Source organism: Antechinus flavipes, chromosome 1 (assembly GCF_016432865.1).
Source record: "Antechinus flavipes isolate AdamAnt ecotype Samford, QLD, Australia chromosome 1, AdamAnt_v2, whole genome shotgun sequence".
Lineage (NCBI taxonomy): Eukaryota > Metazoa > Chordata > Mammalia > Dasyuromorphia > Dasyuridae > Antechinus > Antechinus flavipes.
The window spans coordinates 655345328-655357581 of NC_067398.1; the positions used below are offsets into that span (position 1 = coordinate 655345328).

Here is a 12254-nt window from a genome sequence, read left to right on the forward strand (position 1 = left end):
GTATTTTTATTTTAAAAGATCTTTGCTCCATGAGAATTTTCTTAGTACTTTTTTCTCCTTTCTCTTTTCTTACTCTACTTTTGAGGTTTAGGGGCTTTAATTCCTCTTCTATTTTTTCCCTCCTGTCCCTTTTATAATTTCTTTCTGCTTTTGTTTTCTTACAAATTGAAACAGAGATGGCTGGTTAATTTTTAGCCTCCACTCAGCTACGCCCAATTTACTGCCGCCTTTGAAACCCAAACGAGCCGGCACTCTGTGATTAAGCAAAGCAGAAGTGTGTTTACATTATGCCCAACCAACTTGTAATGAGAGGGCTACCAAACCTTTTTCTTGTTGTTTTTTTTTTTTCCTTTCCCCTTTCCTGTATTCTAGCTTTCTCTTTCTCATCTCAGTTCTTCCTTCTCTGATCAGGCGATCATAGGAGGACGTAGCTCAACTTAATGGACTGTTTCAAATGTTCTTTTCTATATCATAGGGTTTGTGTATGTGTGTATGTCTATATATGTGTGTGTTTATGTGTCCTCTTTTCATTTAAGAAATAGAAAAAAGAGGAAAAATTGCTGTTAACATTCTGTCTCTTTGGGGAATTAAGAGAGATATCCATACATAAATAAAATTTCAGGCACCCTCAGTCTTGGTTTTATAGAAACTCAATAGAGATTGGTATAGTTGATTTTATGTTAGAAAAGAGCTTTGGAGAAAAAAGGAATTTTTTTTTTGCATTCTCTTTCATCTGCTTTTTTGTGTCTAGAGAACAGTTTTCTTAGGAGGGTGGCCATGGGCACTGCCGGTGGGCACTGCCTCCTTACTCCTCTCTAGATCCATAGCTGGCCTTGTTGGCGCTGGGTGAATATGACCGTTGCTGTCAAAGAGAGAGTGAACCATCAAATCAGGAGACTTTTCTTTTTTTGAAAGATAAAACTACTACAACAAAAATGGTTAGTTTTCCATTCTCATGCCTGCTGACTGAGACAGAGTCTTTTTATTTATTTTTGGTTTGATGTGACACAGGGGAGACTTGGAATTTTATCATTCCATTAGCAGAGCCAGTGGGACAGCCTTGACTCCAGGTTAACCTGGAGATGTCTTAAGAACCCTCTGATTAAGTGATGGGAATAGAGGATGACTCGAAATTTTAGACCAGATATACCTTGATCCAGCCTTGTCCAGCTTTCCACTTGAATTTTTACAGCTGAATCAGTTCTCACATTTTAGGCCACATTCTTGACTTCCGTCAACATGTAGCATAGTTGGGATGAAGTGAATGTCACAAGAGCCCATTTCACTGTTTCGTCTCTGGCCCCTAAATTAACAGTCAGACTTCTTGGGGAAAGGGGTGATGACCTGCTGACTTAAGGAGATCAATGGCCCTGTCAAATTACACAATTCTCACTATGTTCTACTCAAGGCAGATTCTGCTAAGGCTCAGCTTCCACAGTAAAAATAAAAATAAAATAAAAAAGCAGAGAATTAAGGCAGTTTATTAAGTAATTTAGGCTCTTAAACTCTAGATAATTAAAATAGATGAAAATAGAAATTTTTTTTATTCAAATTATTTAAATAACTCATTTCTTTGGCTGAGTTGAATGGTGTAGCATCTAGAGAAATTTGGGGGATTGAGGTGTTCATTGGGAAAATTGGGCCACAAGTGATATTCTTTGTTTTTTCCTTTACGAGAAAGGTATTTGGGAGGTGGAATGTAGTAGTGTCTATGCCTTCCTGTCTGCTCTGACTAGAACTCTTCTCCATTTGTTCATTCAGTGAGCTGAGTTATCACCCTCTTCTCTTAACACATTGGATGATTTGGCAGCTTTTGCCCAGCCCTGAACAATGACAGTTTGGGAAGGGCTCTAGATTGTCTTCACTATCCTCCCCTATCTCTTCTACTAGTCTCTCCAACACTCTCTAACTATAAGATGGTGGTCACTGAGGGAATTGTTTTGGGCTTAGAAAGGAGAAATTTGATTTTTCATCTGTGAATAAAATACTATGTCCCAAAGTGAGCTGATTTCATCTGGGGTAGTATAAAGGTGAGTTTGAAGGAATGTTGTGTCATTGGCAAACGTGGCTGGGCCCTTGCAGTGCGTTTAGGCCACTAATTAACCCTTAGATGGAGCTTAAGGACATAGTTTGCTTGAAGAGGGACGGAATGATTGCAGTGATGTGAAGAGCCACTTTGAAAGTATGGTATTAGAATGACCATTTTTTCCCCAAATATTCATTCTCAGGCAAAGAACACTCTTTCTTGATGTAAAAGAAGTCTATTGATTGGGGGGGGTGGTGGAACATATGAGTTTTCCGCTACAAGAAGACAGGATCTGAAGTGATGGATCAGGTTAAGGGGCAAGGCCGAAATCTTTCCATCTTTTCTGAGTACAAAAGTCCTGAGGCTACTGTCCCAAGTTCCAGTGGGGGATTTTAAGGAGGAGGTAGGAAATGTCAAGCCTTCCTTGCCTTGGGAACTAATCTTTAGAAAGGCAGAAGCAAATTGAAAATATAAGACATATCAATGACCAGAATCTGTGTTATATGATTTCCCACCCCACTCTTATCTCCTGCCAATCTTGCAACCTGCATAGGGTGGCAGCCTTGGGAATATAAAATACTGAAATGAAAAGTCCTGAATAATGGATATGCTGTTCCTTGCCTTGGATGCTTGGATAGTTCCCTACCCCTTACTTTGCAGGTATCCCATTTTACCTCGGACTTTAGTTGAACTTTGTCCAGGATCTAGGCAGGTCCACTGGCACAAGAGCCTTCTTTTTTTCCCTTTCCAGATGTTGGAGCTTTGCTTTCAGGTTTTGTTTAGAGGCTGAGGAGAATTCTGCTCTTCTCCTGACTTAAGGGGTTCTTTTGGGGATAATAAAGTGGCTGTCCACTGATCTATTGGTTTTGCTCCCCCCACCCTGAATTTCTAATATTCTTAAGCCAAGATTTTGTCCTTGCTCCAGGTCTGCCTCTTGCTGGTTCAGGAGGTTCCTAGTAAAAGATGAAATAAGGAGGGACATCCATAGTGGGAATCTCATTTTCCGTACCTTTTTCACAACTCATTCCCAAGAGAAATAGATAAATGACTTTGCCACTCCTTGAAATAACATTTTTATTTTTCCTTTGAGATAGTTCCACCTTGTGTAAAGTTGGCAACAGGAGCTACCTCAAGGAGGTGCCCATCACAAGGTAGCAATATAGAAGGATCACTGGGTACAGGTGCATAGGGGACACAGATGATCTCAGCAGTGGGTGGTAGGTAATAAAAATAAAAGCAGCTCTATTCATATAGTGTGTTACCATTTACAGAGCACTTTTCTTTTAAAAGACCTGCCTACTTAAGGCAAGTGTTATTCACATTTTATGGATAGGGAAACTGAGACTCAGATTAAACAACTATTCATATTTATGTAGCTTATAAGTAACAGAAAAGGGACTCAAAACTGGGACCCTGGTTGATTTTTCCTATAGTGAAATTTCCCTGGAAAAATTCAAGAAGGAAAACGAGACTTGACTTCACACTAATTATAGTTTTTTTTCTTGTTGCCGCTTATCCTGATTGTCTTGCTTACCTGCTATTTTATATTTTGTCCTGGGAGCTACCTACTTTTGCTACCTGTCGAGGGTAGTGAATTTGCTGAAGTTTTTATTTTTGAATTTGAATTAGAAGCAAGAGCAAAAAAGAAATCCCAATTTTGTTTTGATTGGGGTAAGGTATGAGCTAAGTATAAAAGAGCAGGGACAGAAGACCGTTTTTAAAAATAGCCTTTTATTTTTCAAAATCCATGCAAAGATAGTTTTCAAAATTCACCCTTGCAAAATCGCATTTTCCAAATTTTTCTCCCTCTTTCCCTACCTCCCCTCTCCCCTAGACAGCAAGTAAACCAATACAGGTTAAGCATGTGCAATTAAGAAAATCCTTTTTAAAGATCATTTTTACCAGGAGATAATGGTGATCAGCTGATTGATCTCCTGACATAGGCTCTAGCACCATCCACTATATCATAACACCCTTCTGAAATACACAGAACTAGGGTCTGCGAGTTGGTAGGATAGAGCAGGAGAAGCACTCGATCTAAAATCATCTCTTTTTAAACCCCTCACTTTACAGATGAGGAAACTGAGGTTCACAGAGCTTCTAGTACCTAATATCTCACAAATAGTAAGCCAGGATTCAAAATTAGGTCTTTTGACTCCAAATCTAATTTGCATTCCATAATATTGTGCAGATTCTGTTTCCTTGCCACTTCTTGTGGCTCTCTGACTCTGTTATTAATACATTTCAAGGTGAGAAATGGATTTTTATAAAGTATATTGTTTCTTTGGGTGTTTAAGGCCATAAAATTAGGGAGTCTAGGACCTCCTTTAAGGCCATATTCTGGAGATGGAGAAACTTAGGGTGCCGAGGAAAAGGGCACTGCCGAGGATATGTGATTAGAAGGGGGAATTGGCAAGAATAGAAACGAGAGGGAAGTATCATTTTTCCCTCTCCCCACTCAGGTGTCCTGGAGCAGCTGGGCAGAGAGGGTAACACTCGGCTGCCCTCTCTGCCCAGGGGAGGTGGTTCTCCTTTCTCCCTCTCCTCTCCTCTCTGTCTCAGGACCTGCCACGCTTCAGTTATTTTATCCTTTAGTGTCCAATTCAGAGGTCTTTTCAAAGGCCCCAGCCGTGTCAGCCCGGTGCTCACACAAAAGGCCTCTTTGATTTGTTGTTTGTTTTCATTTGCCAGTGGAAGGGGGAGGGGGAATGGAGAAAGAGCTTCTGGGTTTAAATTTTTTTTTTTTTTATTTGGGTTGCTTGCTTCATTCCCAGAGGACTTGGCTCCTTGGAACCTCAGTCCAGAGTTGGGGGTAGGAGAAAGATCAACAACTTTCTGAGGAGGGCAGGAGGTGGAATTGCCCCAGTGTAAGGGAAGGTAGAGATGGATTTAGGAAGGATTGAGCCTTTGCCATCAAAGGATCTGACTGTGGTGAGAAGTGGAACTTGGAGCTTGTCCTGGACCCTTCCCACCATTTGGCCTTAGAGAGGGAGACCTCTGTCCTCTGATTATCCGTGTCTTTAGCAAGCAGTTACTTAGGGCAGAGATAGGGCGACTTCAGCCCCTAGTTTCTTGTCCTATATGTTTGGCCGTTACTCTAACCACAGGGGTAGGTATCCTAGAGTTCTTGAATAAATCAGGCGCAACAGGGGGGAGATGAGTTAAGCCTGGGTCCTTTCCCTAAATTCTCAATGTCTAATCTAATCTATCCTGAATCCGATGTTGAATGTATTGGATAAGGTATCTCGGATTAAAATGAACAAGGCAAGGTTGAATGAGAATACCCAATGAACATTATAGCATAGCCAGGCACATGTCCTGACACACAAATAAGAGACAGATATATTAAGATATACAGACAGATATGTAGATACATACATCACAAGACCTTAATTCTTGGATTGGTCACTATGGGCATCAACAGCAGGGAGACTATATTGGTGGGGGGGAGGGGGTTTAGCAGGGCCTCATTGGCAGATGGGAGGGGGAGGCTGGGGGGCTGAGAGATGGGTAAATTTAGATGCTGGCATTTCTGAAGACTAGTTTTCTTGGCACTGAGGGCACCATGGAAATCATTATGACAAATGCCCAGCCCTGTAGGCCGCTGTCGCCATCTTAAGGACATTGGAGCTTTGGAGTTAGCTAGGCAAGAAGGGGGTTCCAGTAAGCAGGGAGAATGTTCGGAGCATGGGGGGGATGCTTTACTGGACCTGCCTTTACCTCATTCCACTAATCTGTGGCCTATTCTCTGGGTTTTCTTTTTTTTCCTTCTTTTTTTTAATGCTTTAATTTAATTTAATTTTTCTAATTAATAACTGTTATTTATGCTTTTTTTAAACATTAGAATGATTTTCCAATGTACTCCCCCCACTGAATCCTCCCTTATAACAAAGAAAAAATTGAACAAAACCCAACTACCAAAGAACCTGCGTCTGACTGTAACTGTACATGCATGGTCTCCTACCTCTCTACCGAGAAGAGGGAGGTAAGTTTCCTCCTCTTTTCTCTGGGACCAAGACTGGTCATTATTATAATTACTCTGGGTTCAACAGTGTTTTAGCATTGTTTTCCTTTATATTATTAGAATCGTTTTGTATATTGTTCTTTTGGTGCTACTCTTCTCATTCTGTATCAATTTATAGAAGTCTTTCTATGTTTCTCTGAATTTCTCATATTTGTCATTCTTTACAGAATTATAATATTTTATTACAATCATATGCTATGGTTTGTTCAACCATCCCTAACTAATGGGCCCCTACTTGGTTTTCAGTTTTTGTTATGTTTTGCAACCACAAATAACAGTGTTGTTATATTTTGTTATATACGGGACATTTCTTTTTTATTATTGATCTTCTTGTGGTAGCAAAGTCATTGTGGTGTAATGGATAGAATTGCTGGCCTGGGAGATAGGAAGGCCTTTGCTTTGGACACTTATTAGCTTTAGGACCATGGTTAATTCACTTAACCCGTATGAACTTTGGTTTCTTTCCTTGTAAAATGGGTGTAAATAATACCTAAAGTACATATCTCACAAGGTTGTTAGGAGGTTCAAATAAATAATATGTGTAAAATACTTTCCAAACTTTAAAATATTATATAAATATCAGCTTTTAGACAAATGCCCTAGAATGGGATTAGCCGTAATTTTTCTTGCATATCCAAAATGGTTTCCATAATGTTTGTACTAATTCTCACCTCCACTAATGGAACATCATTTTATTTCCACCTTTTGTCATTTTTAACAATTTGATTAGGAAGATATAAAATTTTAGAATTATTCAATAAATTGAAGAACTCAAACTCCTTAAGAAAATATTTTTCAACAATAACTGCTTGGGAAAAATGGAAAGTAATATGGCAGAAAATAATTTAGAAAGACATCTTACATCTCATACCGAAGAAAGCTTCAAATGGATGTGACCTACATACCAGAGCTCAGATCATTAAAAAATTAGTCAAAAACAAAAGGAGTTACCTTTCAAAAATTTTAGACGGGGAGAGAGAATTCATAAATAAACAAGGGATAAAGATGATTATAAAAGACAAACAATTTTGATTGCAAAAATTAAAACGCTTTTGCATTAACAAAGTGAATGTAATTAGACCTTTGGCTGGGAAAAATCTTTACATCAAATATCTCTGATAAAAATCTGATAGCCAAGATTTGTAGGAAACTGATATAAATGTATGGCTAAGACCTATATTCTGATAAGTGGTCAAAAGATATTAATAATGTTCTGAAAAGAAGACATGCAAGCCATTAGTTGCTAATAAGGAAGTTATTTTAAAACAATTCTGAAATTATACTTTACATCCGTTAAAATGACCAAGATGAGGAAAGATTACAAGATCATAGGATTAAGAACCAGAAGAGATTTTTTTTTAGAGGCCATCTAGTTCAGTCCCACCCCTCCTTCCTTTTATTGATGAAGAAACTGAGGTCTGAAGAGGTTAGCTTCTTTAAAGTTATACAAGTAATCACCTGAGTTGGAAAGGCTGTTGAGAAACAAGTCCATTGTTATTGTACTGGCGGGAGAGTTGAAGTTTACTCTTTTAGCCAAATATTTCCAGGCTTTTCCTTTGGAAATTTTGTGTTGCTTTTGTCAGAGAAGAATTGTATTTTTCTAAGTGGTAACATGTCGTTTATTGGCCTGATCTCAATAGGAGCTTTGAGTAGGCTTCACCTTTTTTCCTAGCCTTAAGCATCATTGAATCGACTCAATTTATCATATGGTTTCTGGTGGAAATCACTCTAGGCCTTGACATTTAAGATGTCTTGGTAATTCCAGGCTTGACAGTGTTGGACTAACATTATTAGAACCAGTGTTCCAGAACCAATACTCCAGCTTATTCCTTAGATGTTGAACGAGTTCTTGGATATTTCACTCAAGGGGCGTTCATATTAACAGAAGCATTCTAGTACGTAATTAGGTATCCTGACCCAGCTACATCCATAGCAAGGTGGTAAACCCAAATTTCTTTTTAGTTAAGTAAAAATTGGGGTAGATTTTAACTACCAGGTTTATAAATTATTTCACACTATAAATGAATAATTAAAATTACTATTAAATTTATAAGAAATAATCTCTCAATTTGTCATAGAATAAGTCCACAGACTCTTGGCGCGTATGATTTGGTGTGGACAGACTGGAGCATGGTAAATAGAAATAGCGCTCTCTTTTAAGGGAAGGAAACTTTCCTCTTCGGTTGTAGGGTGACGAAAACCAGGGGGAGGGAAGGTTGTTGAGAAGCCTTTTGAAACCGCTTTCATATCTCTTATTTTCTCCTCAGGTTAGTCCTGTGAAGTAGGCAGGGCAAGTATTATTCCTCTCTGGAGGTGGAATTGAAGAAATTGAGGTGCAGAGAGTAATTGAGATCACCCAGCAAATTCATAGCAGAGTTGGGATTACAATCTTGGTCTCCTGATACAAGCCCCAGGCTTTTTCCACTAGCATCACTAGGAGTAGTACATTAAAATTCTCTGGTACTACCATCTTGAAAAAAGCCACTAGACAAGACCGCTGTGATGGCTCCCAACATGGGAAGCGTCTGTTGCTGACAAATCCAAGTTGAATTTCAGATTGGAAGCAAGGGTCTACTTTCACCCTCACTCCCTCTTCCCTAACCTGGATTAACACTCAGCTCTAGAGCTCCCCCCTCTGCCAAGCACACAGGGTGTACAGAGAGACAGACACTATGTGATGTTCATCTCACCCTTTTTTCACTGACAGACCCAGTTGAATAGGAACATACCCAGTTCTTGGCAGAGGGAGAGTTTTGATCCAGACTTGGAAATGCAGGTGAGGTCTTCAGTGTCCAAGAACCCCAGCTTCTTAGTATACCAATACCTGAAGTATCAAGGGGCATGTGGCAAGAACTGGCTGGCACTAAATCCAAGTTATTGTGCTGAGAGCTTGGAATTTAATTTGAAAATAAATAAGAATATTAGTTGACCAGACTGCATTTTGGAGTCTTTCCCTTCTTGGTTCACTATTGTTCTTTTTCTTGAAGTCCCTTCTCTTCTCATCTAATTTTGAGACTCTGGAGGTGTAAAGGGAGAGGGTACCAGGCCCCATGTATGTGCTGCCTGATAGAACTTGAGCTCTGGGAACAGGGGGTTGTCTCTACGAGTAAATGGAGGTATTTAAAGTCAAATGAATTTCCATCTTTTACTCTAACTATATTTTAAACTCCCTTTTGACCTACTGGAACAAGGAAATGGATCGGCAAAGGATGAGTGGGACCTATGGTGTCTGACTTGGTTCTCCCCTCCCTTTCTCTCTCCGGGGAGCCTTCCCCAAGGAGCCTTTTGCAGGCTGGAATAACATGCCTCTCTCTCAGCTCCACGTTCTCCTGCCAGCAGATGTGAGGAAGTTCCTGATTTGCAGAGGTAGTTTAGTATGTGGTGGTCAGTGTCCTGTACTGGGTCACTTGCTGAGGAAGAGGAATGAGTCTCCATAACCAGTAGCAGTAGTGGGCAGATCCCAGGCTCTTTTCCTTTAGGCATTACCTGTGCCATTCATCCAGAGCTATGCGGGGAGGTAGGATCACAGAATCATAGGATTTAGAGCCGGAAGGGACGGGGAAAGATCATCCCAGATTGGTCATTTTAGACCTTAGCCTATACACTGAGTACTTAAAGATCATCCCAGATTGTTTATCTCAGACTTTAGCCTACACATTGAGCACTTAAGTTTGGGACCCTGCCTGTGGTGGGCCTGGACCTACCCTTTCCCCCTTTCTTCCCCTCCCACCCCCCGGGAATTTCAGCCTTTTTCGGCTAGACTTGCCCTGGGACTGGTTTGGATACTGAATTCTGAAAAGCCTGGGCGGGTCTGCAGGCTAGAGGGACCTAGGCGAGCTGGCAGCCCCAGAGCCAAGAGGGCGCTGGAGCCCGGTGGCGTGTCGGGCCTGGCCAGCTCCCCAGCCCCACACAGAGGCAGCCGGGGAGCATCAGTGTGCTCCTTCAGCCTTCCCCAGGGGCTGAGGCGGGATTGCTGGCCGAGAAGTGGCCTGCTTGGCAGTTTCTTGTTGCTCCAGCTTAGCTGGCGGAAGAGCCGGGCTCCCCAACCTTTCCCAGGAGGGCAAAGGTTTCCCTTGATAGAAGGAGGCTGGAGGGTTGGGGCAGCAGGAAGGTCCGAGCTGTTCCCAAGGCTGGAAGACTGCCTTGCTTCCACCCAAGGCGTCGGAATTGCCCTCCCGCTCCTGCGCTCCCCGGCTCCCCCGCTCTCCCGCCCCCCACCTCCCATCCTCCATCCTTTCGTTCCCACTAGGGATTTGCAGGGTCACTGAAACGGCTCCTCCTTCTCCCATTTCCCTCTCCAAACCCAGTCCAAAGCAACGGCAAGGCTTCGCCTTCTGGGGCTTATTTTATTCTAATTCTTTGTTTTTGGCAGCAAAACTCTTAACGGAAAGAGGGGGGTGGGGCCGGGGGATGGCGCTCCTGCTTCAGCCCAGCTGTGGGGCTGTGGGAGAGCCGCCCGCAGGGGTCGGGGTCGGGAACTGGAGCTTCAGCCTGTGGAAATCTGAAACTCGGAAAGAGTGAGGCAGAGAATCTCCGTACTCCGCAGAGAATCTCTTGGGGGGGCGGGAGGAGGAGGGGGGGCTACATAGTCCCCTCTGGGGATCAAAACCTCCCAGGGGAGAGGGGACAGACACCTGGTGATTCTTGTAGACTGGGCGGCCCGTACTATAGAGGCTCCCCTGAGGCGATCTCCAAGAGACTGTGGCGGGTGTAGCCTTCTGGGAGTATACCCTTATTATTCCTGCAGATTATATCACCATTAGTGTATAATTATTGTATAATGGGCGTTATTACATAATGTCCGTTATATAACGCTCAGCCGGAGATACAGACAGTAGGGATATTATATGTGTGTGTGTGTCTATGTATAGACACCTTCCTCACACTGGATATGTGGTCATATCATAACCATCATGTAAATACTTCCCTTAGCTGGGCTATAAATTTCCGAAGAGTGACGTCAACAGGCTCCTTACTGCGTTTGGAGGCGGAGGGGGGAAGGGAGGGTGAGAATATTTGGCCCCACCTATCTCTTATGACATCATGGTTTCCTTAGCAACCGTGTGCTCCCAAGGGGGACAAAGCGAAGAGAAGACTTTAGAAGAAGGGGGATATAGATAAAAACCCAAATGAGGAAATGATGAAGCCCCTCCACAAATGTCTGTAAGTTGAGGGAACAGAAGTCCTATAGTATCTTCTCTACTTGGGGTTAGGACAGCGATCTTGGGCAGTTACAATTCCTCATTCTTCCCCCGTTGTTCTTCCCACTTTCCTGTGTCTTTATGTTCCCCTTTCTCAGACAAGGAATCCCACCAATTAAACTGATCCCTTCTAAAGTCCTTGACCCCATTTTGGTTTCTAAGCTGCAAGAAAGATGTAGAATAGACTTCAAGTAGTGTTCCCAGAGAATGGAGGAAATAAAACTAAAAGCCTTAGGAGACTGGGTCCAGAAAGAAAGAAGAAAATAATTAAGATAATTTAACATATAGAAGAGTAGGTGGAGGAAATTAGCAATTATTTTTTCAAATGTATGAAATATTATTCATGTAAGATGATAGGTAACTATGAATATCTCCTGAGACTAGGAGAGGATATAAACTTCTCAAGCAGTTGGAAGGATTAAAGTTAGCCCTGAGGAGGAAGAAGAGAGCACTGGAACAAGTCTGTCAGTAAAGATGAGCATCCCTTTGCTTTGATATCTAGATCCATAGAAAGCTATGCTTCGAAGACAAGGACTGTAACAGCTCAATAGAAGAATTGAATCCCCTGGAGAAACAGACTTCAAATTATAATTTGACTGGACTGAAGATGAACCTCAACAGAATGGCTTTGGACAGGGTGTTTATTGCCCTTGGATGAATCTTTTTCCTTGTTATTTTCCCCAATAATTCACCAAGGACCAAAATCAAAGTTGAACCCCAATTCTTTGGTCTTTTGGAGTATCTCTTCCTATTGGGCCACTAAGGAAAGGCACTACTTATTGGAGTATGTAGAGAATAGGGCCTTTAGCCCATCTGGCTCAGGGCATGACACAGACTGGGCAGGAAGCAGGAACAAGTTGTCATAAAAAAATCCAAATTCAACTCTTCCTTGACGTGGCAATTGGGATTTTGCCCTCTCCCCTCCATCACCACCCCCCATACCGTTTAATTGGCTGATTTGTGATTTTTGCATTTGTCTACCAGAAATCTATGCACTTGGTTG

The 12254-nt window shown here is 41.8% G+C and overlaps 1 protein-coding gene and 1 long non-coding RNA gene across 8 annotated transcripts in view; both read left to right on the forward strand.

Annotated features, from left to right (window-relative positions):
* NFIX (nuclear factor I X) overlaps window positions 1-12254 on the forward strand; it is a 119401-nt gene that overhangs the window by 39512 nt on the left and 67635 nt on the right. The window contains exon 3 of one of the 7 annotated variants that reach the window (XM_051971652.1): window positions 5871-5963. The exons of the other annotated variants lie outside the window; for them this stretch is intronic. Coding sequence (XP_051827612.1) covers window positions 5871-5875 — 5 coding nt within the window. The 3' untranslated portion in view covers window positions 5876-5963. Of the gene's footprint in view, window positions 1-5870; window positions 5964-12254 lie in introns of those variants that run through there. 7 annotated transcript variants of the gene reach the window in all.
* LOC127544813 (uncharacterized) lies at window positions 10160-11960 on the forward strand. The gene is made up of 2 exons (XR_007949532.1): window positions 10160-11213; window positions 11754-11960. It is a non-coding gene; the product is annotated as an uncharacterized LOC127544813 (long non-coding RNA).